Raw genomic sequence first — 23299 nt, 5'->3', positions numbered from 1 at the left:
TGCCCTGGGCGCGGGCAGCGGTAGCGTGGGCCGGTCACGGCAGCCGGCGGTGGGGCGGCCGCCCGGCCCTGCCGCGGACACGCGTGGGGCTCCCGCCGGCGGGGGCCAGCGCCGGAGGCGACGGGGAAGGGCCGCCCTGGGCCGCCCCCGCCCCGCGGGGCTATTGTTGGGCGGCGGGGCAGGCAGGCTGCGCGGCCGGTTCTCTCCCCGCCCGCGCTCGCTGGCTCCCTCCCTCTCTCTTTCTCTCTCCCCGCGAGTTTACCCAGCAGTGCTCTGGTGCGGGCGCGTTTCCGCCGGTTTTTCCTGTTGGAGAAGGGAAGGGGGGCTGTTCTCTCTCTCTCTCTCCGCTCGCAGTATATTTTTTCTCCTCCTCCTTCTCCTCCTCCTCCTCCTCCTCCTCCCCGGCTATCTTTGTCTGGCTCGCAGCACCCCGCTCCAGCCCCGCGCCCCTGCCCCGCCGCCGCCGGGACGCGCAGCCCCTGCCCGCCGGTGCCCGGCGCCGTTTGATGCGAGGGCAGCGCCGCGGGAAAGGGCTCGGAGGCGGCGGGGGCTCCGCCGCGGCGCTGGGCGTGAGCCGCCCTCCCATGCGAGAGCGGGGCCGCGGCTGCCACTGCCGGCTCCCGGCGTGAGCGCCGCCGGCCGGGCCGAGCCGTGCCGTGCCATGCCCGGGTGCGGGGCGCATCGTGAGGCTGCTAGAGGCTGCCGGCACCGGCGCCGCTCCTGCCGCCGCCGCGGCGACATGGTGTGAGCCCGCTGCCGCCGGGGACGCGCGGGCAGCCACCGACTCACCCGCTCACCCACCGACCGGCCGGCCGGGATCCTCGGGGGGATCCAGCCCCGCACTGCAGCGCGGGGAGACGGACGGACGGACAAACCGTAGCACCCCTTCTCCTTCTTCCTTCCCTTCCTTCACCTCCCTTTCCCTCCTCCTCTTCCCACCATCCATCTATCTATCCATCATCCCCCCCCGCCAACCCCTCCAATGCCGAAGAGTTTCAACCCGGCGGGGCTGAAGTGAAGAAGGGAAGGGCGGAAGGGAGGAGAGGAGCGGAGCTCCGCGCAATTCACAGCTGCTCCAGAGAGGGGGGAGCGGCCTCGCTATTATTTAACAGAGAAGAAAAAAATATTTAAAGGAAAAAAAAAAAAAAAGAAGAGACGGGAAAATGGCGAACGATTCTCCTGCAAAAAGTCTGGTGGATATCGACCTTTCCTCCCTGCGGGTGAGTGCCGGTGCCGGGGGCCGGGGCGGGGGGCCCCCCGGGCCGGCGCGCCCTTGCCGGGGCTGCGGGGCCGGTGAGGTGGGAGCGGCCGGGCCCGGGCCCGGTGCCGGGGCGCGGGGGGCCGCGGCCGCATGGGGGGAGCCCTCCCGCGGGGGCGGGCGGGGGGACCGCGGCCCTGGGCTGCTTTTCCTTTGTTTGCATGTATTGGCATGTGCGTGGAAAAACAGGGCGCAACAGCTGCACGCCGCCAGCAGCCGGGTTCGCTGGCTGGGCTCTGCCAGCAGCCATCGCCTGAACAAAAATGTAACCCCGCTTCTCTTCTCCCCTTTCCTCCCCCGCCCCTTCTGCCCCTTCCTCCCCTTAGGACCCCGCTGGGATTTTTGAACTGGTGGAAGTGGTTGGCAATGGCACGTACGGGCAAGTCTACAAGGTTTGTGTCAGAATTTCTTCTCCTTTTATTGTTGCCGATTCTCCAGAGGGTACCCGGTGCCTGCGCCGGGCTGAGCACACGGCTGAAGGCGAGCCACCCGCGCTGGCAACCGGAACAGTGAGGGGTGGTAGAAGTGTTGCCCTTGTCATTGTTGCTGGCCTTGTCAAGTTTGTCAGCCTCTTGGTTTCTGCTTTTTCGGATGGGTACAAATTACTTTCCCAAGTACCCATCCTGTATTGATGAAATACGCCTTTATTGTCCTTATTCTTCTCTGTGCTCCTTCCAGAGAAATGACCAAACCAAGTGGACGCTGTCAGAGTCTGGCTCGGTTATACAAACACGTCCACAGGCTTATTCAGCTTTGCTGCTGGAAATCCTTATGGAAGTTGCTGCTGCTGCAGTGACTTTAGACAAAGACATTGGCCTTAATTAAAATTGTCACCCAGTTTCCTTGTGAGTGTTGAAGCTGTGGAGTTGGGGGCGAGTGCATCTGATGGGCTGTGCAGAGATGAGGGGTGCAGAGTGACAATCATAATTGACCGAAGCAGAGAAACTTATTTTGTGGAAATCAGAATTCCCAGAATAACCTGTTTGACAAGTGTATGACTTTAAAAAATAGAAATCAGAGAGTGCTCATGTGGGTGTGAAACTAGCCTACTTTTTCCTTTTTTTCTTTTTTTTTACCCTTTTGTGTGCAGTCAGTGTAACAAACAGATCTTGAGCTTGCATGACTTTGCAGTGAGTGCTAGCTACCAGGATGACTAATTATTTGCACAGACAATACTTGGCTAAAGATTGAAGGCTCTAGCCTTAAACTGTAGAAATGCAAGATGCATTTGGAGAGAGAAGGAGAGAGGTGAAGATGCTTAGCTGCTTGTTTGGGTTTTTGGTTGCTTTTTTGTTGTTTTGTTTTTCTTTTTTCTTATAAACAAGGGAGTGTAATTGGTCTGAGTTTCCCTGATGGCAAGATACTGCTGCTTGCAGCTCCAGTAACTAAATAAAGCGCTTTGCTGCCTCTTCTGCAAATGAAACACATGTCAGTTTGTTTTGAGGGCGTGAACCTCAGCCTTCCTGATGGAGAATTAGTCTCCCTGCGCAGTGTATTCGTTGCTTTTTAAGACCTGAGCTGCAATAGCCAGGCTGCTGCTGTTGGTATAAAGCTGGAAAAAAGAATGTGGCTCAAAGGGCCGCCGGAGAGGGGGAAGATGAGTAAAAAGCTGCACTTTGACACAACCTCAACTCTTTAATTTTTTTCTGCCATTTCAAAGGACGCAATTTTTTTCTGTAATCATGTGCTCCCAGAGCTTGCATCATCTGAACCCTTATTAAAAAAAAATTAATAGGGTGTGAATGTGGGACTTGAAACTCTCCTGTTAATTATTGCAATTTAGTGCATTGTTTCTCAGTGTACTTGTTAATGCTTTTGAGTTAATGAGCAAAGTTCTCCTTAGTTTAACAGTCTTGATAACAGAAATGTTAAATTTTGTTTTCTTTAAATAAGGTGGAGGTCTCCCAGAATAGTTAGCATTAGAAATGAAATAATAAATGCATGGGCACATGTATTTATTGTCTTGGACGAGTTGAAGGAACATCTGATGTCTAAGGGCATCGGTGTCGCTGTGATAACAGGGAGCAACAGGCAGTCTCTTCTCTTACTGTAGAGCCTGCTAGACAGTAATGAATTGACAGGTGTTTAAGTTTGGGTTGGCACTGCTTCTTCTTAGGTATTTGCCCACATTTGTGTACATACACTGATAATGTGGACACCTAACAGGGCTGTATGTAAACAAATAATACTAAACCAAAAAACTTCCTTGCTGCGATAAACATCTTTCTTTTTAAACTAATGAAGTTATGTTAAAAAAACAAAAAACAAAAAACAGTTGTTGGAAAAGTTGTTGTAAAAAACCCCCAACTTTTCTTGGCCACTTTTTTTGGTAGGAGAAATGCTCCAGGGACACCCAAAGATGAGACTATATGTGTATGTTTTGATGCTTGTTGCCTTCCGCTTTCCTTCTACCCAGCAACCGCTTCTTGAAATCCCTCTTCCTGGATGGTTTTATTTCCCTTGTAAGCGGTTTGTCATCCCGAGGGGCTGGGGGGTGGTGTGCCGGTTGCTTTTGAGGAGCCGAGCTGCGAGATGCAGTTTGATGCACTTCCACATTCGTGTACAGGCATCAGCGATGATGTCACCCGGGAGCGGGATTGGCTGGCTACCTGCCACTGCGGGGAGGACACGGAGGGAGCCGAGAGGCCATGACGTTATCTCTTTGTCTAGCTCATACACCCGCCGATGATGCCGAAGGTCGTTTGCCCGGCTGGGCAGTCAGCTTTCCAGCAGCTCTGCGAAGGGGACGGCGCCAACCTGTTGAAAAGCTGAAAATAGCCCTGTTTTTCCTCCTCTTTGCCTTAGCTGAGCTAGCTGGAAATAGCTCATCTATCTGGCTGGAGATATTTCTGTAGTTAGTTCTACCTTAGCTATTTATTTAGCTATATGTAGATGTGTAGATGTTTATACATGTATGAAATGTGAGGACAGCCCTTGGATGTTTGGCACCCAAATGCAAGTGGAATTACTTATTTTATGTATTGAATGGATTGGCTTAGGTGGAGTGTTACTGTGGGCCTGGGACCTCAGTGGTGAGGTGGTAAAAATACTAAGTTTTATGTTGCTGTGCTTGAATTGGAGTAATGGCTTTAAACTGAGAGTAGGTTTAGATTAGGTACTGGGAAGAAATCCTTTATTGTGAGGGTAGTGAGGCACAGGAACAAGCTGGCCAGGGAACTTGTGAATACCCCATCCCTGCAAGTGTTTAAGGCTGGGTTGGATGGTGCTTTGTGCAGCTTGGTCTAGTGGAAGGTGTTTCTGCCTATGACAAAGGGGTTGGAGCTAGATGATCTTTGAGATCACTTCCAACCCGAACAGTTCTGTGATTCTGGAATCTGTAGAGTTTTTATTATTTTAATCTTCATAACCTTGCTGACACCTCTCCTGTGTGAAGAAGCCTTGTGTGTCAAGAGCAGCTTGTTATGCAGCGGTGAATTAATGGGAGGGAAAAAAAAAAAAAAAAAAAAAAGGGAGGTTCCCCAGCCTGGATATGTAAAAGAAAGGAAGGGGTGTTTGGGGAAGCCTTTGCCCAGCACAGGGGAAGGGGCAGAGGGGCAGTGGGCCTTGGCTCATTCGTCCTGGGGCCAAGCAGAGCTCTGCTGCTGCTCAGAAACCCTGGAGAATGAGAGTTGTTTTCCCTTTCGTAGTTGGTTCGAAACACGACAACGATGGCGTGGAAGTTGCACCACTTAGATTAGAGAGAAAGCAAAGGGTTAAACGCTGCCAAGTACGGCCGGCAGCGTTCCCTCCGAGCCGAGGCGGGAAGGACCCGCCGCAGAACCCCCTGGCTCGCTCCTTCTCACACTTTTAAGGAGTCCCAGGCCGGTGCTGGAGTTGGGAGGGGGAGATTTCCTTTGGGTAGGTCGGTATCAGCTGGCGGTAGCCGAGCGGCGTGTGCGGGCCGGCCCGGGCCGCGCCTGTGCCCGCGGCGGGCGGGGAGCCCCGGGCCGCCCCTGCCCCTGCCCGCGCCGCCGGGCCCGCGGCGAGCAGGGCGGCGGCGCCGCGCTCGGCACGGCCTGGCCCGGCCGGGCCCGCTCTGCTGCCGCTGGCGTGTGGTGCCGCTGGGGTGGCGCACGGATGGGCTGCCCTCTCGTTCCCTCTTGAGTCAGCCCGGTCCCGCTGCCGTGTAACTGGGACTCGCAGCCAGCTCACCGAGGGATCGGCTGCCTTAAGGGCTTTTTTTGATCTTTTGCAAGTAGTGGGAGAAGCATTCTTGGCATTGCTGCGGTTAGGTTTTAGTTTTTCACATCCAGCAGTAAGCTTAATATGAAGTTTGGCTTGCACCAAATGAGAACACTCCTGAAATTTGTCTCAGGATTAAGGTCTGAACTGGGTGTTTGCTTCCATTCTGGTTTTTGGTATTTTGGGTTTTTGATGTAAAAATTACCTGTGACCTAAAGGCAATAGGTTAATACTTTTGAAATTTTAAAATCTCTCTCATCTGATCATTCATAGAGGCATAAAACATTGTAATTTTGCTATTGACACTGAACTGTGTTAACTTGCTTAGTCACATTCTCTTTTGTTGCGTATGTGTCTGTTTTAAAGACATCTTACACTTTAACCATTGTGAGTGTGCTGTTACATCTCACAGACATCCTAATTCTCTTGTGGCAGCAATGACTGGGGTGGAAGGATGTGTTTGTGGGAGTTCTGGGGTATAACAGGAGTGCGCCAGAAAGATGAGAATTAGAGGATGATACTCCTAATTGCCCTCAACGCAGGCTGGAGTGACTTTTTCTAAGAGTCTTGTAATAGTTAATTCATGGTGAAGGCTTCTTTTGTTGATCTATGTTGCAGCCTTCCAAAACTGCATGTAAATGATATGTATTGTCTAACTGCTGGCTCGTAAAAGGAAGTGATGTAAGATGTGATCGTTGAAATGCTGATTTGAAAGTAAATTAAAACTTTGCTAAATATTTTCCCACGCTAAGGATACCCTATATTTGTGTTAATGGACTTTCTGTCTTACAAGGTGACTGTGTTGGGGGGTAGGGAGATAGGACAGTTCTTGGTATTCTCTAGTAACTCAGTTAAGGGTGTTTTTTCCGCTCTCTCTCCCCTTTGTTTCTCTCGCTGCTAAAGGGACGTCATTGTGGATTCAAATGATTTTGTTAAACATGAATACAATTCCAGTCTTATCACTATAAAGACAAACTGTACTGGGGATCAGTGAGGTCACTGGCTTTCAGAAACTGGTCCAGACCAGCTCTCTTAAGTATGAATTGCACTTCTTCCCATACTCCTCTGATTTTTTGTGGATTGTGTTGCAAAGTGAGACCTTGCTGTTTTAGAAATGGTGAAGGACCAGGCAGCAGCTGGAATGTTGGCATTTTTTGGGTCCTTCAGCTAGATGTTTACTCTCCTGTCCTCCCCTAAACTGGCTGAACTTTTGACCAGTTTTCCATCACCCAAATCCTTCTTAATTAAATACACAAAAGCTAGGCAGGTGGCCAGTGGGGATTACTGATATTTATTTTTATAAAAAAAAAAAGAAAAGAAAAAGAGAAAAGAAAGCAATGTGCAGTTGTGGGTAACCACATGTCCCTCTTGTTCTTCCTCCCCCAGTCCCATCTGTCTGTTTGCAAAATGTAGGGGTTTTGCAAACTCCTGGGGCAGGGACTCCTTATTCTGAACTAATTAGAGGAGGACTCAGCGGTCTGGGACTTGGGTGTGTGCAGGGCTTCGAGGTGATGGATGTAACAAGATCCAGCCCAGAGTTTTGTGCTGACTCCTAGAAATTTTTTTCAGCTTTCTATTGGAAGATATTTCAACTGGTATGGATAAAATTTCAGTTGAAATCATCTGGTACTCTCTCTTTGCTTTTTGCATGGGTGGGTTCTCTCCCCCTTGGCAGTAGTGGGGATTGTGTGGCTTGTATGGGTAGATGGTTTTCCCTATCAAGGTCTCTTCTTCTTGCACCAGGCATAAGGAAGGTGAGCTTTATCTGTAAGGCCTGGAGTAGGGGTTTTTAGTCATTTTTAGTAGGGGTTTTTAATCATTTTGGGATAATGAAGAAAGGAGGAAACCAGGAATGTACACCTTCCATTCCTTACTTAATTTTTATTCTCTCCTAGCAGTGTCATGTGGTTTGGTGACATGTCATCAACTTCCAAGCACCAGAGCCTTGGCTTGATAGTGTGCAGAAATCCTTCTTTTGCTCTTTGTGATGATGGCAGGTCTGCACCTCCTACCCAAGGGAATGATGTAGAGGAGCATCCCCAAAGGCAATGCAGCATTATGAGAGGTGCTCACCCTTTTGCATTTCCTTGCCTTCAGCATATACATTTTTTAGTATAAATATTTTGGACGAGAATGCTAGCTGACTTTTCTCATGTGGTCTAGCATGTGTTTATATATACACATTATGTTCTAGTCATCTTTTCAAGTGGTACTTGCTGTTGCAAGTGTGATTTTAGCCCTTTACATTGTATGCTTACCCTCCTGAGATCTGTTTTCTGTGGAGGAAAGTGGTATTTTTGTTTTTTCCATTTTACGTTTCTGACTGTACACTCTGGCTCCACCAGGCTTTGGATGACGTTGATATTTAAGCTCAGTAGCATTAACTTGCACAATGTGAGCTTGACTGTAGTCAGAGTTACAGTAAGATCCTTATCTGCATCGTTATTTTAGGTCTCAGCCCACAGAAAGTGGTGGAAAGAATTCAGCTTGCTTGAACGAGAAGTGGATTTGGGAGGGGATCTCATAGCTCTGAACAAGAGTTCTCTTATCAAATACTTTATGTTTGTAGCATTGTGAATCCCTTATTATTTCTCAGGTTAGCACAGGCTCAAGAAAAGATATTGTTGGTTCTGAAATCAGACAGCTATGGGAGGGAGGAGGAAAAAGCCCACATTGGTGCATACCTCTTGGGAACCTTGAGGCAGCTTTGATTGTAGAGGGCTTGGGAATTTTGACATTGCATCTCAGTATTATTTCTCAAGTGTATTTTCTCCTCTGGATGCGTTGTGAAACACTTTCACAGAGGCACAAAAAATATGGCACTAGTTATAAGCTGTAGAGTACTACTAAATGGCCAATATGCTGCTGTGAAGCTCATGATACCTCCACCTGAAGTCTCATTCCTGGTCCCTTGTCATATCTGAGCAAGGCTTGATGTATCTCTTGCAAGGTGGCCATAGGGCCCTGTAGTCCTAACTCATGTGGTATCTATTTCAGTGTTAAAAAAAGGACAGGGCAGCTTTTTGAAAGAGGAGCAAATACTGACTAGAGACTTGATAGTATTGCTGGCAAAGCACTGCCCTGCTCTCCCAGGCTTTGCTGTCCTGCAGCAGGGTGAAATCTGCTGTTCTGAGTGTAATTAATAATTACAATTTGACCTCAGTGGTGTTGGTTTTAATTTGCTGCTGATTGGGAAATCTGTGAAAAGCACCACTAAAGAAGGATGAAATCACAGAGACTGGGGAGTGGAGATGCTTGCCCTTTCAGAGAATTTGCACTTTTAGGGCACATAAGGATCAGATAGAGGTATGGATGGAATAGGCTTCTCTCCACTTTACTTAGAAATTGGTGCAACTAAGTCCTATCTCTATGCCCTGTGCAGCTCAACTGGGCATAAAGGTTGTTGACTGTCTTCCAAAGGTTCTTGTGTGGTCTCCTGCTTGGTCTTGCATCATAGTTGCGAGTGAAGGGTGAAATCTATTGGAGTTAGGGAAAGATAGTAGGTCAATTCAGGGAGAAGCAGTCTACTGAAGGTGAATTTACAGAGGAAATCAGAAGATGAGGGAGAATATGGCTTAAATGTAGAGAGTGAATTAGGGGACTGTTCATCATTGTGGGCAAGAAAAAGTAGGATGGAGTCAGGAATGTGGTTAATATCAGAAAAGTAAGGGACACTTCAGTTGTTAGTAGAAACATTAGCACATATAATTTATATTAAAATACATATATTATGAAAGAGATTAGCTTTTAGCCATGGCAGCTCACTAGTCACCTGGGCTTTGGGCTTGTGTGCACGAAGGGAATGTTAATGGACACTGGTTTTTGTGCTGATTTCAGCATGGCCCAGGCTGAGGAGACCTCCTTTAGCCCACCTAGCTGTGTTGTGACTATGTGCCAGAATAAGGGATGTCTTTTGGGGGAGATTGTCTCACACTCCTGGCAGAATGCTTCTTTCCCACCGGAGCCGCACCTCCCTGGGTTGCTCTGGCACTGTTGCTGTCATCATCACTGCACAAATAGGACACTGCAAGTGCCAACAGGTCTTGATTGGCCTAGCAATAAAACAGCTAACGTGGTAAAACTTCTGACATGGATGCAGTTATACTGGTATTGTAGGGCTTATCTAGTAATGTCTTTGTCACCTCCCTTTGGAGCTGTCCCGTGGCGCATTGATAACAGCTGCGCTCCATGCAGGGATTGCAGTGACTCATGGCTTTGTACCTGTGGCTGAAGAAGCCACATGAACGTAGCCACTCTCTTCTTGGAGCAAGGTAGTGCTACCCCTGGAGAAGGTCTGCTGTGGGCTGCGGTCAGGATGTGGCTGCTGGGGCTGTTGGTGGTGTGCCACGGACGTTTGTCTGCTTCCTCCCCTGCCCCTGTGTGCCTTGAGCACCCCAGTAGCTCCCTGGCTCTGGGGCTGCTGGCGGGGTCCACTTGCTTAGTGCTCTTCTCACCACCCTGGTTGGGAAGGTCCTAAAAGATCCCTCTGGGCACTGTAGGTTTGCAGCTTTGGAGGTGTGGTGCTGCTTCACTCTGTACCTGGTTTTCCTTCTAGTGTCACTCTGCACATAAAAACGCAGGTCTACACATCCATCTGTGGCATCCCTCTGCTTCTTCTTTGACTACTTACTCTATGATGTCTTATCCCCCAAAATGGGTTTTCCTTTCAGTTTGTCTATATATAGAGTTCCCCTTACTTCACTGGATATTTTAGGGCTCTGAAAGTCCTGCCGGTTTTATGTGTAAATATTTGGGTTGCCATCTTCTGATGTTGTACCAGTCTGTGGTATGGACTTGTTGGCTGTAGTTCCTGCACTTGGAAACTTCACCAGAGGACAGAGGTGAAATGGGAAAGTGTTACTTAGGTAGGTAAAAGAATGGCAGCAGCTCAAAATAATCGGTTGAATTACATCTGTTTTATTTACTCCCTGTGGACTACCAAGGCAATAGTTTATTCTTGCTGGTTTACCTCATAGCTGATGCACCTTGGAACTGGCGCTGTTAAAAATTACTTGAAGTCTTAAAAATACAACAATTTCAGTTAAGCTCTGGCAGTTTCAAGAGCTTCTTCCCAGGATTGAGAGAGAGTAGTTGTAGGGAATGACAGTGGGCAAGAGTTCATGATTCTAATTTAAACTCTAAGCTCAAAACAAAATAAACTTGTCTCAAAACTTGCTCCCTAAACTTTCAGCTATCTAATGGTATTGGGTTGTTTTGTTTTCAAACGCAGAAAAGCTTAAGGTCTGTGGGTTTTAATGTGTTACCATAAAGTATTCTATACCCTGCTTGGGTTTACATATCTTAGAGTCAGGGACTCCCAATATTGTTTTGGTTCATTATTTTTCTTTATTTTTGTGATTCCCAAAGAAAAATCAGTAGAAAACTTAAAAGGAAGTGCAGCTGTACCTGTCTTATGAGGCTGCTTTCAAGAGGGAACACTTGTAACTGAGTTATAAACCCTTACAGATAGGGGTGCAGAAAGAAAGTCTGCGTGCTGGTGAACCCTTGCTGTAATCCACTACCATGAGCTACTGCAATAATCAAAATAATTCTTGGGGGGACTGGTGCAGCAGAAATAATGGTGAGGTATTTGCTGACTGGAAGTCCTAATTAAGTTTGTTTTGTGCTTCCCAAAAAACTGGTAGTGCTGTGTATCTCTAGTTATGTTACAGTGGCCTGATAGGTGAAAAATGCATTTTTTAGTGAGAGCTGCTTTTACACCCAGATGCTCAGTAATTTATAGCTTATTTCTGTGGAGTGGGCCTGGATGGTACTTCTGAAGATGCTTAAGTAGATGGCCTGCTTACTGTCCTTTTGCTGTCTGATCTGAGCTGTTGGACTCAGTGGAGAGAAATAGAACACGGAGTGGCCTCTGGAGATAACTACCATGGGATGAGATAAATTGCTCTTTACCTGAGTTTTTGTCTATTCATTAAAATGGGAACTTTTGATGAGTGTCTCAGTTTTATGTTGTCGGAATATCTAAGATTGGACAGGTTGACCCCACTCTGTACCATGCATGTAGCAGCTCTTGCAGTCCATGTTCTTTGTGGGGTATGTAGTAAGAGTGAAGATGCCTTTGTAAGTGAATGTATGAAAGTGAGTGACATGTAAAACCCCACTTGCCCATCATGGAAGGGAAACACCCATGTTCTCAAAAAGCTCATTAGTGACCTGTTTTTGCATGTACCAGGAGGTGAATGTGCTTGCTCTCAGTTAGGATTCTCTGCGCTTTTAAGTGAAGCCTGGTAACTTATATGAGACAGTTTTTTCTCAATTAGATACCTCAGAAGTTTTGCAGAAATAAATCTATCAGTGTGAAAAGCAGTCAGTGCCTTGTGTCTCCTCTCTGTGCTTCAGCAGTAAGCATTGGGGTAATTCCTGTTCAGGTAGATTATACATCTACAGAGAACACATTTAATCTAGGTTACTGTTTGTCAGGTGAGAATTATACAGGTACTTTCATTTTTTGATGATCTTTATAAGGGTTGTAATTAAGTGCCTGATGTTCAAACTATTTTTTTCAGATGTGTGCTTCTCTGTAAGGTATCCTTTACCATCAAACCTGTTTGTTTTTTTATTTATTTTTCCCACCTGTGTTGTTGTAATTGCTTCTTCCTGTCTGTAAGCTTAGATAGTAGAGTTTAGTCTGGTTGTGAATTTTGTGTTTAAATCTCAACTTGTTGTAAATCCAAGTATCTTTTCTCTGATTAACACTTGGGTTTTTTTGAGACAATATCCTGGATATTCCTTCAGCAGCTACAGCAGACATTCCTGAAGTACCTGGAGTTTCAGATTCCACACCATTTGTTAAACTGAACTTTCAGTTGCATGGCAATCTCCTGTATAAACACAGAGGGAAGTGGAACTCTCATGTGCTTCTCTGATACTTAAGCTATCCACTGTGCTTTACTACAGGGTGAGGAGGTGGGAAGGAAGTATGGTGGGGAACTGATGTAGTTTATTCCCAGCCATCCAGGAAATACATGACAGAGGTACAATCTAAATCTCTGAACACAGAGTAGTTATGTGCTTTAATCAAAAGAGACCCCTTCTTTTGCCTTAGTACTGGCTGGGGTCAGTTTTTGTGTTTACCCATGCCAAAGAGAGGGAAGGCTTTGCATGCTGACCCTGTGGTGTCTTAAAAACTGCCCAGAGAAAGTGTCTAAATGTCTTGGGATGACTGGGTGGGTGGATCTCACAGAGCGAGTCTCATGGTACCCCTGCTTGTTTTTCTTGTATTTGTGGTGGAATTATGTGCTGGCATGCAGTTGGTGAGGTTTCTGCTTAACTGTCTTTTGCAGAAGGACCTGAACTGAATTGTTCACAGGTGACTGTATTGCTGTCTGTAACGGAGGTGAGGAAGGTATTAGGTTATTTTACCATGACTAGACAGCAGCTTTAAGACCTTTAAAATTGGTATATTGACATTTATGAGCAGATATCACATTACAGTGATAGCTTCAGGGGCCTTCTGCTGCATATGAGAGCTCTTGGTTGCTTTAGAAAGCAAATAAATAAGATTTTAAAAGTACCCTAACACAGCTAAGCGTGTTAAATGGAAAATGCAAGGTGATGCTGTATCCTTAGATTATCCTGTCAACCGCTGCTATTTCAGCAGATGAAGTTAATGATGTATTGTTGCAGGAGAAGGAACAAGAGGTGCATCATTGAGAACTATGGGGAGTCTGGGATGTGAGAGCTTGTCCTGGGGTCTCTTTGGAGTAGTCCCTGTGCTGCAGAGTTGGGATTTGGCAGAGCTGGCATGACTTCAGGCTCCCTTAACTTCTCGCCTTTGCCTGTGTTTCTGGTGTGGTCTTGTGGGGGAAGAAAGAATGTCAGCCTATTAATAGTGACAGCACAGGCTTTCTCATCTTCATCTCTTAAAAATCACTGGAATGCTTTGAATAACAAATAAATGAAAAATCTTATTTTCTTTTTTCTTTCTTTTTTTTTTGTTTTTAATCCGGGTGTTGTGAAAGGTGTACTTTGCTCTTCTTTTCTTTCCCCCATGTGGAACACACTGAAATTCTCTGACCTGACTTGTCCTTGGGGACTATGGAGAACACTCTGTACAGCTCCCCCTGTGCATTTTCACCAAGAGTTAAGTTCTGGGGTGATGACAAGTGAATATGGAGAAAATGTTTCAAGTCATGTGAAAGAAATGTTACTTGCTAAATAACTTGAGTGTTGAAAGAAGGAATGGGAAAAGCTTTTCTTAGCCTTTATGCAATCTTTACATGGCAAGGAATGAAAATCTTTAATATTGACCTAATTTTATTTGTATTTAAGATCAAAGAGCCTTTGTGAATGAGTTGCTTGTCTTGTCTGTCGGTGACTTTATGGTCTTCTGAATGGCTTGAGGCACTAAATCAGTTCTGACTAATGTTACCTCTCCTTAGGTTTCCTCTGAGGTAATGGAAGAGTGCTCTAGTTTCTTCTTCAGGAATAAAGTTATATTTCTTATTGAGAATACTTCCTTTGGGCTAATTGCTGAGTTCGGAGGTGCCCCCTCATGGACCAAGTGTTGTGGCAGTGCTTGTGCTGGGCTTTGGGAAAGGATGAGAGAAATGGGCAGTGAAACCACTGTTGCTGACACTGCCACTTTGCTCACAGGTCAGGTCCTTGGCTTTGGAGTGTCCTCATCTGCTGCTGCTCTGCACCTCTGAGCTCTTTGCTAGCAGAGTGTGTAGTCAGTGCATGCTGGTGTTGTAAGAAAGCATGTTTTGTATACATGTGCTATGGTTGCACTGGGCTGTGTGGGAAAGGGGAAGGTTTTTATTTTGTGCTCCCTATCAGAAGGATTTCCTGTTGCAGAAAGGAGAAGGGAAGGTTAGGCAGACAGATGGAGCACCTTGGGTAGGTATCTGTTGCTTTATTCCTGGAGGGAGTGGGATCCTGCTGGCTTACATGATTCAGAGCTGTGCTAAAAGCACTGGGTCTTGGAGATACCTGGGATTGCTGGAGAATCTCTTGACCCAGTAGCACCATAATGTGGATTTTCATCTCAGGAGAAGATGGGAAAAAGAAATAGAAACAGCATTTCAAATCTATAAAGATGGCATCAAAGTTGTTTGTAGATCCTTGTGAGTTTGGAAGCAAAGCCATTAGACTTGAGTATTAAAGTGTTTTGTTACTGCTAAAATCTGTTCAGCCTGTAGGATTCCTATGCTTAGGAAAAGAGGAGATTGTTCTTAGAGGAAGAATCCCAAATCCTCTTCTTACTTCTTTAAGAATTCTCTTTGTGGGTGCCATTGTCTCAGCTGTTGGCTGTTGTGAGATGGCACATGTGGATGAAAACCCGCTGAAGAGGGTGTGGGTGGTACAGTACCTCTGGCGTGGTAGCTGTGTCTGCTGAGCCTTGACTGCTTGTGGGTCTTTGTCAGGGGTGGTGGATGCTGCTGACTTGGCAGTGCATCTTCTCACCTCCTCTGCTTGGAGATGCTGCTCATTTGTGGGTGTGAGAGGTGCCCAATAAACAGGGAATATCACAAAGCCACTTGTGTTGCTGAAATTTACCAAAACCTGTCTTTTTGTCAAGGTTAGCTGAAAAGTTCGGGTTGTGTTTTTCTTGCAAGAGCTCTTGGTTTAAAGCTCCATTAACTGTGTGTCAGTTTCTGTATGTGTTATGATAATAATCAAGTGCAAAAGACTAGATTTATTTCAGTAAACATATCACCTAGTAAAATTTTATAGCTTTGTCTTTAAAGGCCATTCCTTTTTCTCATGTGCGGATTGCGCACCCAGCAGTAGTACAGAGTGTTTCCCTGAGAGATGTGTTTATAACCTGACCTTGAGATGCTGCTCTTTCCAAGATACGGACAGGGTTGTTCAAAGATGCTCAGTCCTGAGTGTCTTTGCAAGGCAAAGATTGAGTTTGCTTCTGCTGTGCTGGATTTTGTGGGTTTCTTTTAATAGTGACTATGAAAGATGATAAAAACAACATGCTGAAATGACTAGGGACTGAATCACAGCCGTCAGCAAAACCACCTCATTTCGGGAACGGTTCTGCGTGATGGCAGAAAGTCTTGTGAGCACCCGAGCCAAACTTCTCTTCAACAAATCTGAGATTTCATGGTTTGAATGCTTTGAGGGAAATGTTCTGAACATCTTTGCTGTCGTAGGCCAGCAGGAATGCACACCTTAACAGACTATGAGACCACCTGTATGCTCATGATTTAAGAGATGTAAATGTCATTTGAGAGATAAAGAAGTGTGGTGGAATAAGAGCATGATAGAAGCAATCCCTGTGCAGAGTTGAGGTGTATATTGGTTTAGCTTAGATTATTTTTGTAAAGCTAGAAATATTTTGACTCTCCAGGAACAGACCCTGTCTGCTGAAATCAGAGGAACTAAACTGAGAGTCAGCCTGGCTCTGGAGCTTGTGGTTAGAGCTGTGTGGGCAAAGGCTGGCACATTTTTGGTTTGAGACAATGTTCGCTTGTCAGACTTGTGAGAAAGAAGTATTCTTTCTAGAAATAACACTTTTCAGAAGTGCCCCAGGTCCTTCTTTGATTTATTCTTTAATACTTTCTTGAATAATAAATTTTGTAATATTGCCCTTTTTCTTAGTGATGGCAGGTTTCTGTCTCTTTGTGTGGTTTGCTTTGTCCTCGCTGTCTTCCTTCATATTCATCTGATATGGGTGAATTCCTCTTGCTAGTCTCCCTTCCTTTAAACTCTATACTCATCATCTTTTGCGTTTCTTCCTCTTGGCTTGTCTGAGGCTTTATATTTTTATCTAAAAGTAACTGACAAATAGAAAGGATATGGTTAAATCCACATGACCTCTGGTATATTGGCTGTAGTTCTGTCAAGATGAATGAGGTATATTTGTTTTTACATTAATGTGTTGCTCCACATGCATTCTGTACCTTCTTTAATTTTTTTTTGGTAGTCTCTTTTTACACTGGGTTTCTGAAGGAATGAAGCTTTGTCCACATCATTTTGTCTTCAACACTTTTTCAGCCTCAGGGTGGACTTGAGCTGAGTTTTGATTTGGGTTATGGGTCTGAAATCCTTACAAGTTTCATGAAAAAATTGATGAGTAGGTAGATAGATGGGAGCGAGAGAGCCTGTTTGCTCTTCTTGTCCCCCCTGCTTCTCAGTTAAACCCCCTCATTATTGGTCATTGGGATGATGTGTACCCAAACTTCAGGTTACCCCTACTTGCAGATCTGTCTTCTGCTCCAGTGGGGTATTTTTTTTACCCTGGTCTTTCAGAGGAAAAGGCTGGTTTGCCATTTTCTGAAGTTTGGGTCTTCCACCCCCTATCAGTCAGAGGAGCTCTGTGGGTGGGGGGATGCTCTCTGCTCTCTCTCAGGGCTTCTGTCTCCACTGGGATTGAAGATGTGCGATCTGGATATGCTCACTAAAGTGCATTGAAAGTCTTTGTCTGGATAAGGCATGCTGCCCTTGACACATGCTTAGTTGATGTGGTTTAAAGCCTCGGGTGCTTAGTGTGTGCTAACCTCGGGAGGTAAATCCTGGGCTAGACAAGCCCCCTAAGGAGGTGGTGGACAAGGTAGGGATTTCTTTGCATTTATTGTGACTTCAGCTGGTGCCTGAATGCACAGCTAGTAGTAAACAGTCATAAACCCTGGATGCTTTTTCTCTTGTCAGCTCCTGTCTGAATAGGGGCTTTTTCATGACACATGCTTGTTTGCTCATGTTTCTCTTTTAAGGAAAGCAGTTAAACTAGGCAATAACCACCAGTAATTCAGTGCTCTGTTAAGCATGTAATAAACCAAGCCCCAGATCTCTCTCTGGAGCCATTAGTGACTGCCACCCTTTGTTTCTCTCTCTTGGTGGGGAGGAGTGAAGAAATAGGGCACGACTGGCTTTGGTGTGGGAAGGACGAAAGGGCGCCAAGCAGGGGAGAGGTGTGTGATGGTGCAGTGCCCCCAGGACAGGCACCACCATCTGCCCCAAGAGTGCAGGGTCAAACCCCAGCCCCTGCTCTCTGCCTGTGGTGGCAAAACATTGTGAAGTCTGCTTCAAATTTGTTCAGAGAGGAGTTGCAGCCCCTTGTGATTGGTGCCAATTTGATGGATCTCAGCTCATCCTTCTGATGCAGGCGCCTCTCCTTGACTACAAGGCTTGCTATCAAATTCTGACCTTTGTTTAATCCAAGAGCAGCCCACCTGTGGGCTAGCCAGTAGCTGATTCTATTCTGCTCTGCTTGCAGTCATTGCTAAAATTCAGCCTTCTACGAAGTTATCAAGTGGACTTTGCTAGAATTTTTTTTTACTAAAACTAGTCCATGCAAGTGTTGGCACAGAGTAGAAACAAAGCAAAGGCTTTAACCAATATATGGATACATATTTAGGACATGTGTATTACAGAGTTCTGGGAAACTTACTGTAAAAAAGAAAATTGAAGTGCCATCTTATTTCTGAACTGTCCCTTTAAGCCTAAAACACAGCCTCTGAAGATCAGTTTGCTCTTTAACAAAGAGAATGGCTTCATACTCTTTCTCTCTATGATCCTGCAAAAAGCATTTCCAGAGGGTACCTTTCTTATACTTATGCAGAACAAATTTTAGCAAAGCATTTCACTTTCTTCTCTCTTCAGATTTATGAAAATGAGCTCCATCATGACTTTTCAAAGTGTGGGTTTAAGCAGAAACTCTCAAAGCATTTCAGTGCTGGTTCTGATGCAGCTGTTAGTTTTAGAAATCTCTTTTTAAACTGGGGGTGGCTGTTAATTTTATTCAGGAGAAGAAAATGCAGTGTTGAGCTGGATAAACTGTAGTTTAGCTGATCCTTATTTTGAGATTGGGTGTGGCAGGTAAAAAGACATTCTATCAGAAACACGAAAGAAGAAAGACTGGTTTCAATTTTGTTAAAACGATTTTTTAACAACCTTTTCTAAAATTTTCTCCTGCAAGGTAAATTACCAGCACTGCCATCTGGAGAGCACTGTCACCCCCTGATATCCTGCTTTGACTTCTTTGTTGCAGCACTTCTGCATTTTCAAAATGTATTGCACCCTGTAGGACGTTTGATATACATGAATTTTGGTTTTTTTTGGTTCTCTAGGTGTAAGGAGGTGCCAGGTGGCTCTGTAAATGCTGAATGGCAATGTAAAAGACAATAGGTGCTAGGCAACTGTTAAAGAGGAAGTGGGGGAGCTGAGGGAGGAAAGCAGGTTGTCTCTGTGGGTCTGCCTTCTTTAGCTTGGCTTGAAGCTTCCACGTGGACTGTCACCACATCCTGTCTGGTTCTGGGGGTTAGCCCGTGTGATTGTCCCCCTGGGACTGTGTGGGCATCATGGCCTTAAGAAACGGTCCATTTAATTTGTCTAGATGATAATAGCATTTGATGGGGGAAGCTTTAAATGTGGAGTTACTGCCTTTGGAGCCTGGAGCTCAGTCACAGTTTTCCTTGCTGGTTGTGCTTCTCTTCTGGAGATGTGTTTGGGTGATCCACTCCATGCACAGGAGCGATGCTCTCCCCTTGGGAGCCATTCACCCCTTTGCTTTGATTCAGACCCTGCTCCCCAGGAGCTGCTTTTCCTGTCCTTCCTGGATGTGGAGTGGATGGGAGAGCAGGGACACACAGCAGGCTTATTATACTCAGTTTCCCAGCCTGCCAGTTTACCAGATGAAGTGAAATTTGTTATCTGTTCAGAGTTTTTTCACCTCATGGATGAATTGAGAAGTGTGGCAGGGTGTCTGTGGCCTTGTGCCATACAGCAAGCAGTGGAGGATGAAGAAACTGCTGTAGGTCTTATCTCCAGCCTTCCACATACTGATTGCTCCTGTATCCCCAGTTCACTCTTTTAGGTGCTGGATAGTAATGCAGTAATCTCTCTGATAGCAGCAGGCAACAAATTATAAAGATCAAAACTCTGTCACTTGGATATCTGCAGTTTTGAATGTACTTACATAGCCTCTTTTCCCCAGGAAAACCATAGTTGCATCTATTTTTTAAGATTCCCTTCACTCTGGCTTCCCCCTGCCCCCCCCCCCCCCATCCCCCCTTGATCTCCAAGGAGGTGACAATTGTGGAAGGATTGAGCCAAGTCTGGTTTTTTAGGTATTAGGAGGTACTTAGAGCAGTTTCTGCTGAGACTGCCATCTGGCCAAAGATTCATTTACTGAGGAGCTGCAGTGGTTCCAGGGGAGGACTGTTCACATGGGGTATATGTGGTACCAGCAGGCTGAAAGGGCAGTAAGGGAAGATACAGGCTGCTCTATGGTTACTTTAGGACACTGTGGTTCTTGAAGTTTTTACTGGATGAAAAAAAGCAAGTAGGCATTGCATTTGGGTTTGGTGCTGACCAAGTAATATACTGGGTAGGCAAAGGACTCTGATCATTGTTAATTGCTCCTATATGGCAAGTTCACTAATAATATTGGTGGTCAGGTACTTGAGAATCAATTTTTCTTCCCAGTGGTCTGGTCCTGTACCTGTACCTGTCCCATACAGGAATTGCTGAAAACAGCTTAGGTTCTTGGAAAGAGTTTAAAATGCAGTGTATTTCCAACTTGACCCCTTGAAGTGTTTGGCTCTTGCCCTCGGACATGGATCTTGTTAGTCCTGCTCTGCTGAATTTAACTGGCTGTGTTTCATGCTCTCTGTGCTGGAATTGATTGAAGATTAGAGCTGTGTGGACACACCACACATGTCCCACTCTGAGGGCATTGGACTGGTGGGGCTTCACATCAGGCACCAGAAGGATTAAAGGGCATGCTTTGGAAAGATGCCATTTCATCGTGCTGATAAGAGGCACTGAGCACACAGGAGGGGCGAGGGGTTAATGCCCTTTTTACCCAGGGTCTGTTTAAAGAAAGGCAGTAATTTAACTAAAATATACATCCACAGTTCCTTTCTGTTTAAATTGAAATTACTGAGTAAAGAAATGCATCCTGGGAACAGATTAAGCTGTATGCTCGGAAAGGAGCACATTTCTCTCAAGCTCAGTTGACAGCATTATGCTTCAGGGTTTTCTGTATTAAATATTTGATAAATCTCTAGTAGACTTGAATTCTGCATGGTTTTAATTACTTTTGATTTTTTAAGTCTGCAGGACTCGGACATCTTTTTTTTCATCGTGATCCTTCATTATGAAATGAGTACTTGGGTATAATCATTCATAGCCACATCCTGGTGATAGGCAGAGTGGTCCCTGTGGAGCTGGCCATAAGGCTACATTTTCAACTCTGGGAGGTCCAGAAAGCTCTGATCTTGACATTTGTTGCTTCAGAAATACTTGGTTAAATTTGTTGTATTATCATAAGGTTGGTTTTATTGCTATTTCCTATATGTTATTAAATATCTATTAATAAAAGTGCAAACATATGTATTTCCTTGTAATGAACCCTTTATTTTTCTGCTGTTATTTTTCTGCTTTTTTTCTGCTACAGTTTGCTGTAGGATTGTTAGCAGCCAGTGCTTCCAGGCATGGTGGGATGGGGAGTGAGGAGTGGTGCTCCTCCTATTTTTTTTTAATATTTTATTTTATCAGAAAATATTTACGGGGGTTTTTTTGTTTGTTTTGTTTGGTTTTGTTTGCTTGTATTTTTTTTTTTTGAGCTGGAGAGAGGTCATTTCTCCCTGTGCATTCTAGAGCAGGAGTCTGGATCTTCCTCTCTTGTTGAGTTATATTTGGGGTGGTTATATTTTTTGATCATCTGTGTGCTGTAAGTATGTAGATGCCACTGGCCTCTCTGCCTGTTTGTCTTCTTCCCCCCACTCCCAGCTGGACACAGCCCAGCCCAGACTTTTCGCCTGCCCCCCTGGATTGCATTCCCAGCCTTTGGATGAACTTGTCTTGTCAGGGAGCCATGCGCACAGGTGATTTCTGCTGAGTAGATGCACCTGCAGTATGTCCCTGTGTAATTTGTATCAGCCAGTGCAGTGGTGTTCTCAAAACACTGAATGGAGAGGAGGGAGGTCAAGGGGAAAAGAACTCAACCAAACCAGCCTTGAGCAGTTGCTTGTAACTGTTTCAGGCAGCCTTGCTGCTGCTTTATCACTCGTGTGCTTGGGGCCTGCAGATTCTGGACTGCAGAGGATAAGGAAAAAAAAAATAAATCCACTCCAGAGAGAACTTGATTTGCTTATTCACAATACAGCTATCTTTCCTAGGAAGAGCAGAGGGGTTTTTTTTTAAGGGAAAAGTGCTGATTCTGTGTGAGAAATTTTGGTATTTTGTTGTGAGTAATGATGAATGCATTCCTTTGCAAAGCAGGACTGTTGAAAAATTCTTTCACCCAGCTAGGGGTGGAGGCTGGTGTTTGGTGGTCTTTCCCCATTTCTCCTTATTTTAACCAGGTCTGCAGCTATTTGTCTTTTGAGAGACCCTTTCTGGAGATGTTTTCTGTGACTTTAATTTTCCCCCCTCCCCAGTGGTATTTTCTTGGTTTCTCAGTTTGCATTTTCCATTCTTCAGAATATTTAACACTTGAGACATTAGTCTTTCTTCAGTCTGTTTTCCATAAGGTTATAGGTATGTAAGAAATGCTGGAGACAGCTAAAACAAAAGACCTTCCCAGACAAGAAGTATAATACAAGCCACCTGAGTAGCCTGGTCTTGTCTAGCTGCCTGCTAGCAACCTTCCTTTATTTCCCTCAGTCTCAAGGCCTCCATGAAGTCTCTCCCCATCACATTTGCCAAGTGCTTGGTTGCCTGTTAATCACAGTAATAAAAAGCATGTTTAAGATCAGGTGGATGTCTCGGGATTTTTGTCAAGACTCTGTCTCCTCAGTCTCTGCAGCTTTTTCCTGCAATGAGTCTGGATGGAGTGACTCAGACCCCCACAGTGCAGCTGAGCCAGCAGTTTGCCTGTAGTACAGGCTTGGCCATTTCCCTCTTACCCCCTACTTTGCACAGAGACAGGCATCAGGCAGATCCTCATTTTTCAGGAGACGTCAGGGAGGTTGTGTTGTGTATGGCTGGGTAGAGGATGTTTGGTGTGTGCCCAGCACCAGTGAAGCTTCTGCAGCTCACCCTGCTCCTTACTGTGAGACCAGATGTGTTTTAAGGAGGTTTTACTACTATGGACAGCCATGGAAAGCTGGTCTCACCATGGATGTGGGTCATAGGGTCACGGTCCCATAGCTGATGAGGGTTGGTCTATCAGGGTTGGTGTTAGCCAGGGATGACCCTCTGACTGACTGTGGGTTTCAAAGCTGAGCTCAGGTGGGAGAGCCTGTTGGTGCTGTCTTTGTCCATCACCTGCCTTGGCCAATGCCTGTCAGCATTGGTGTTGCCCAGTGCTGGTTCAACTCCTTGTCAATTCATCTCTGTTATACAAGTCATTTGCTGACAAAACAAAGATCTGGGTCACTGCTCTTAAAATAGATTCAGCATTAGGCAAATTGCTCAAGCAAGCTCTCCTTTCCTCTGAGAAGGCAATGTCAACTCAACCTCGTAAGGATACCCCTAAGAAGCACAGCATCCTGCCACAGAGGCCCTGTCAATTTAGCACACTTGCCTAATACACTTTCAAAATACAATGCCTAGCTGTTTGCTCAACATTTGACTTGTGCCTTAGGGAGTAAGGGTCTTTTTCTTTACATTAATGCAGCTATATGCATCAATATGAGTTGTTTTGGGTTTTTTTGTTTGGTTTGGGTTATTTTTGGTTTTGTGGGCTTTTTTGTTTTTGTGGTGGTCCTCGCAAATAGTTTGTTTCTTTGTGCTTTCGTGCCTGGAAGTGTGATCGGCACGTTTAACTTTCATCTGTAACAGCCATAATAAATGATAACTGTATAAGGTGATTGTTGCCTTTGCTTATAGGCAGAGTCTGGTGGTGCCACTTTCATCTTGATAACAATCATCCTGTAACTGCTTTGGGCATGCTGTGCCAAGTTCACGTGTGGGTGCACACTGGTCAAGGTTGAATTACTC

General features: G+C 45.5%; 1 protein-coding gene across 12 annotated transcripts in view; it reads left to right on the top strand.

Annotated features, from left to right (window-relative positions):
- Positions 1-400: 400 nt before the first annotated feature.
- Positions 401-23299, top strand: part of MAP4K4 (mitogen-activated protein kinase kinase kinase kinase 4) — a 165522-nt gene continuing 142623 nt past the window's right edge. For 6 of the 12 annotated variants that reach the window (XM_030971744.1, XM_030971719.1, XM_030971693.1 and 3 more), the window contains exons 1-2: positions 402-1220; positions 1585-1650. In XM_030971744.1, the coding sequence (XP_030827604.1) occupies positions 1164-1220; positions 1585-1650 (123 nt within the window). In that variant the 5' untranslated portion in view covers positions 402-1163. Of the gene's footprint in view, positions 1221-1584; positions 1651-23299 lie in introns of all 12 variants that reach the window. The other 6 variants (XM_030971685.1, XM_030971735.1, XM_030971710.1 and 3 more) reach the window with 3 other exon arrangements.

This window comes from Camarhynchus parvulus, chromosome 1 (assembly GCF_901933205.1).
Source record: "Camarhynchus parvulus chromosome 1, STF_HiC, whole genome shotgun sequence".
In the NCBI taxonomy this organism is placed as follows: Eukaryota; Metazoa; Chordata; class Aves; order Passeriformes; family Thraupidae; genus Camarhynchus; species Camarhynchus parvulus.
The sequence above is the reverse complement of the archived record's forward strand: the minus strand, read 5'-3'. Positions and strand labels throughout refer to the sequence as shown.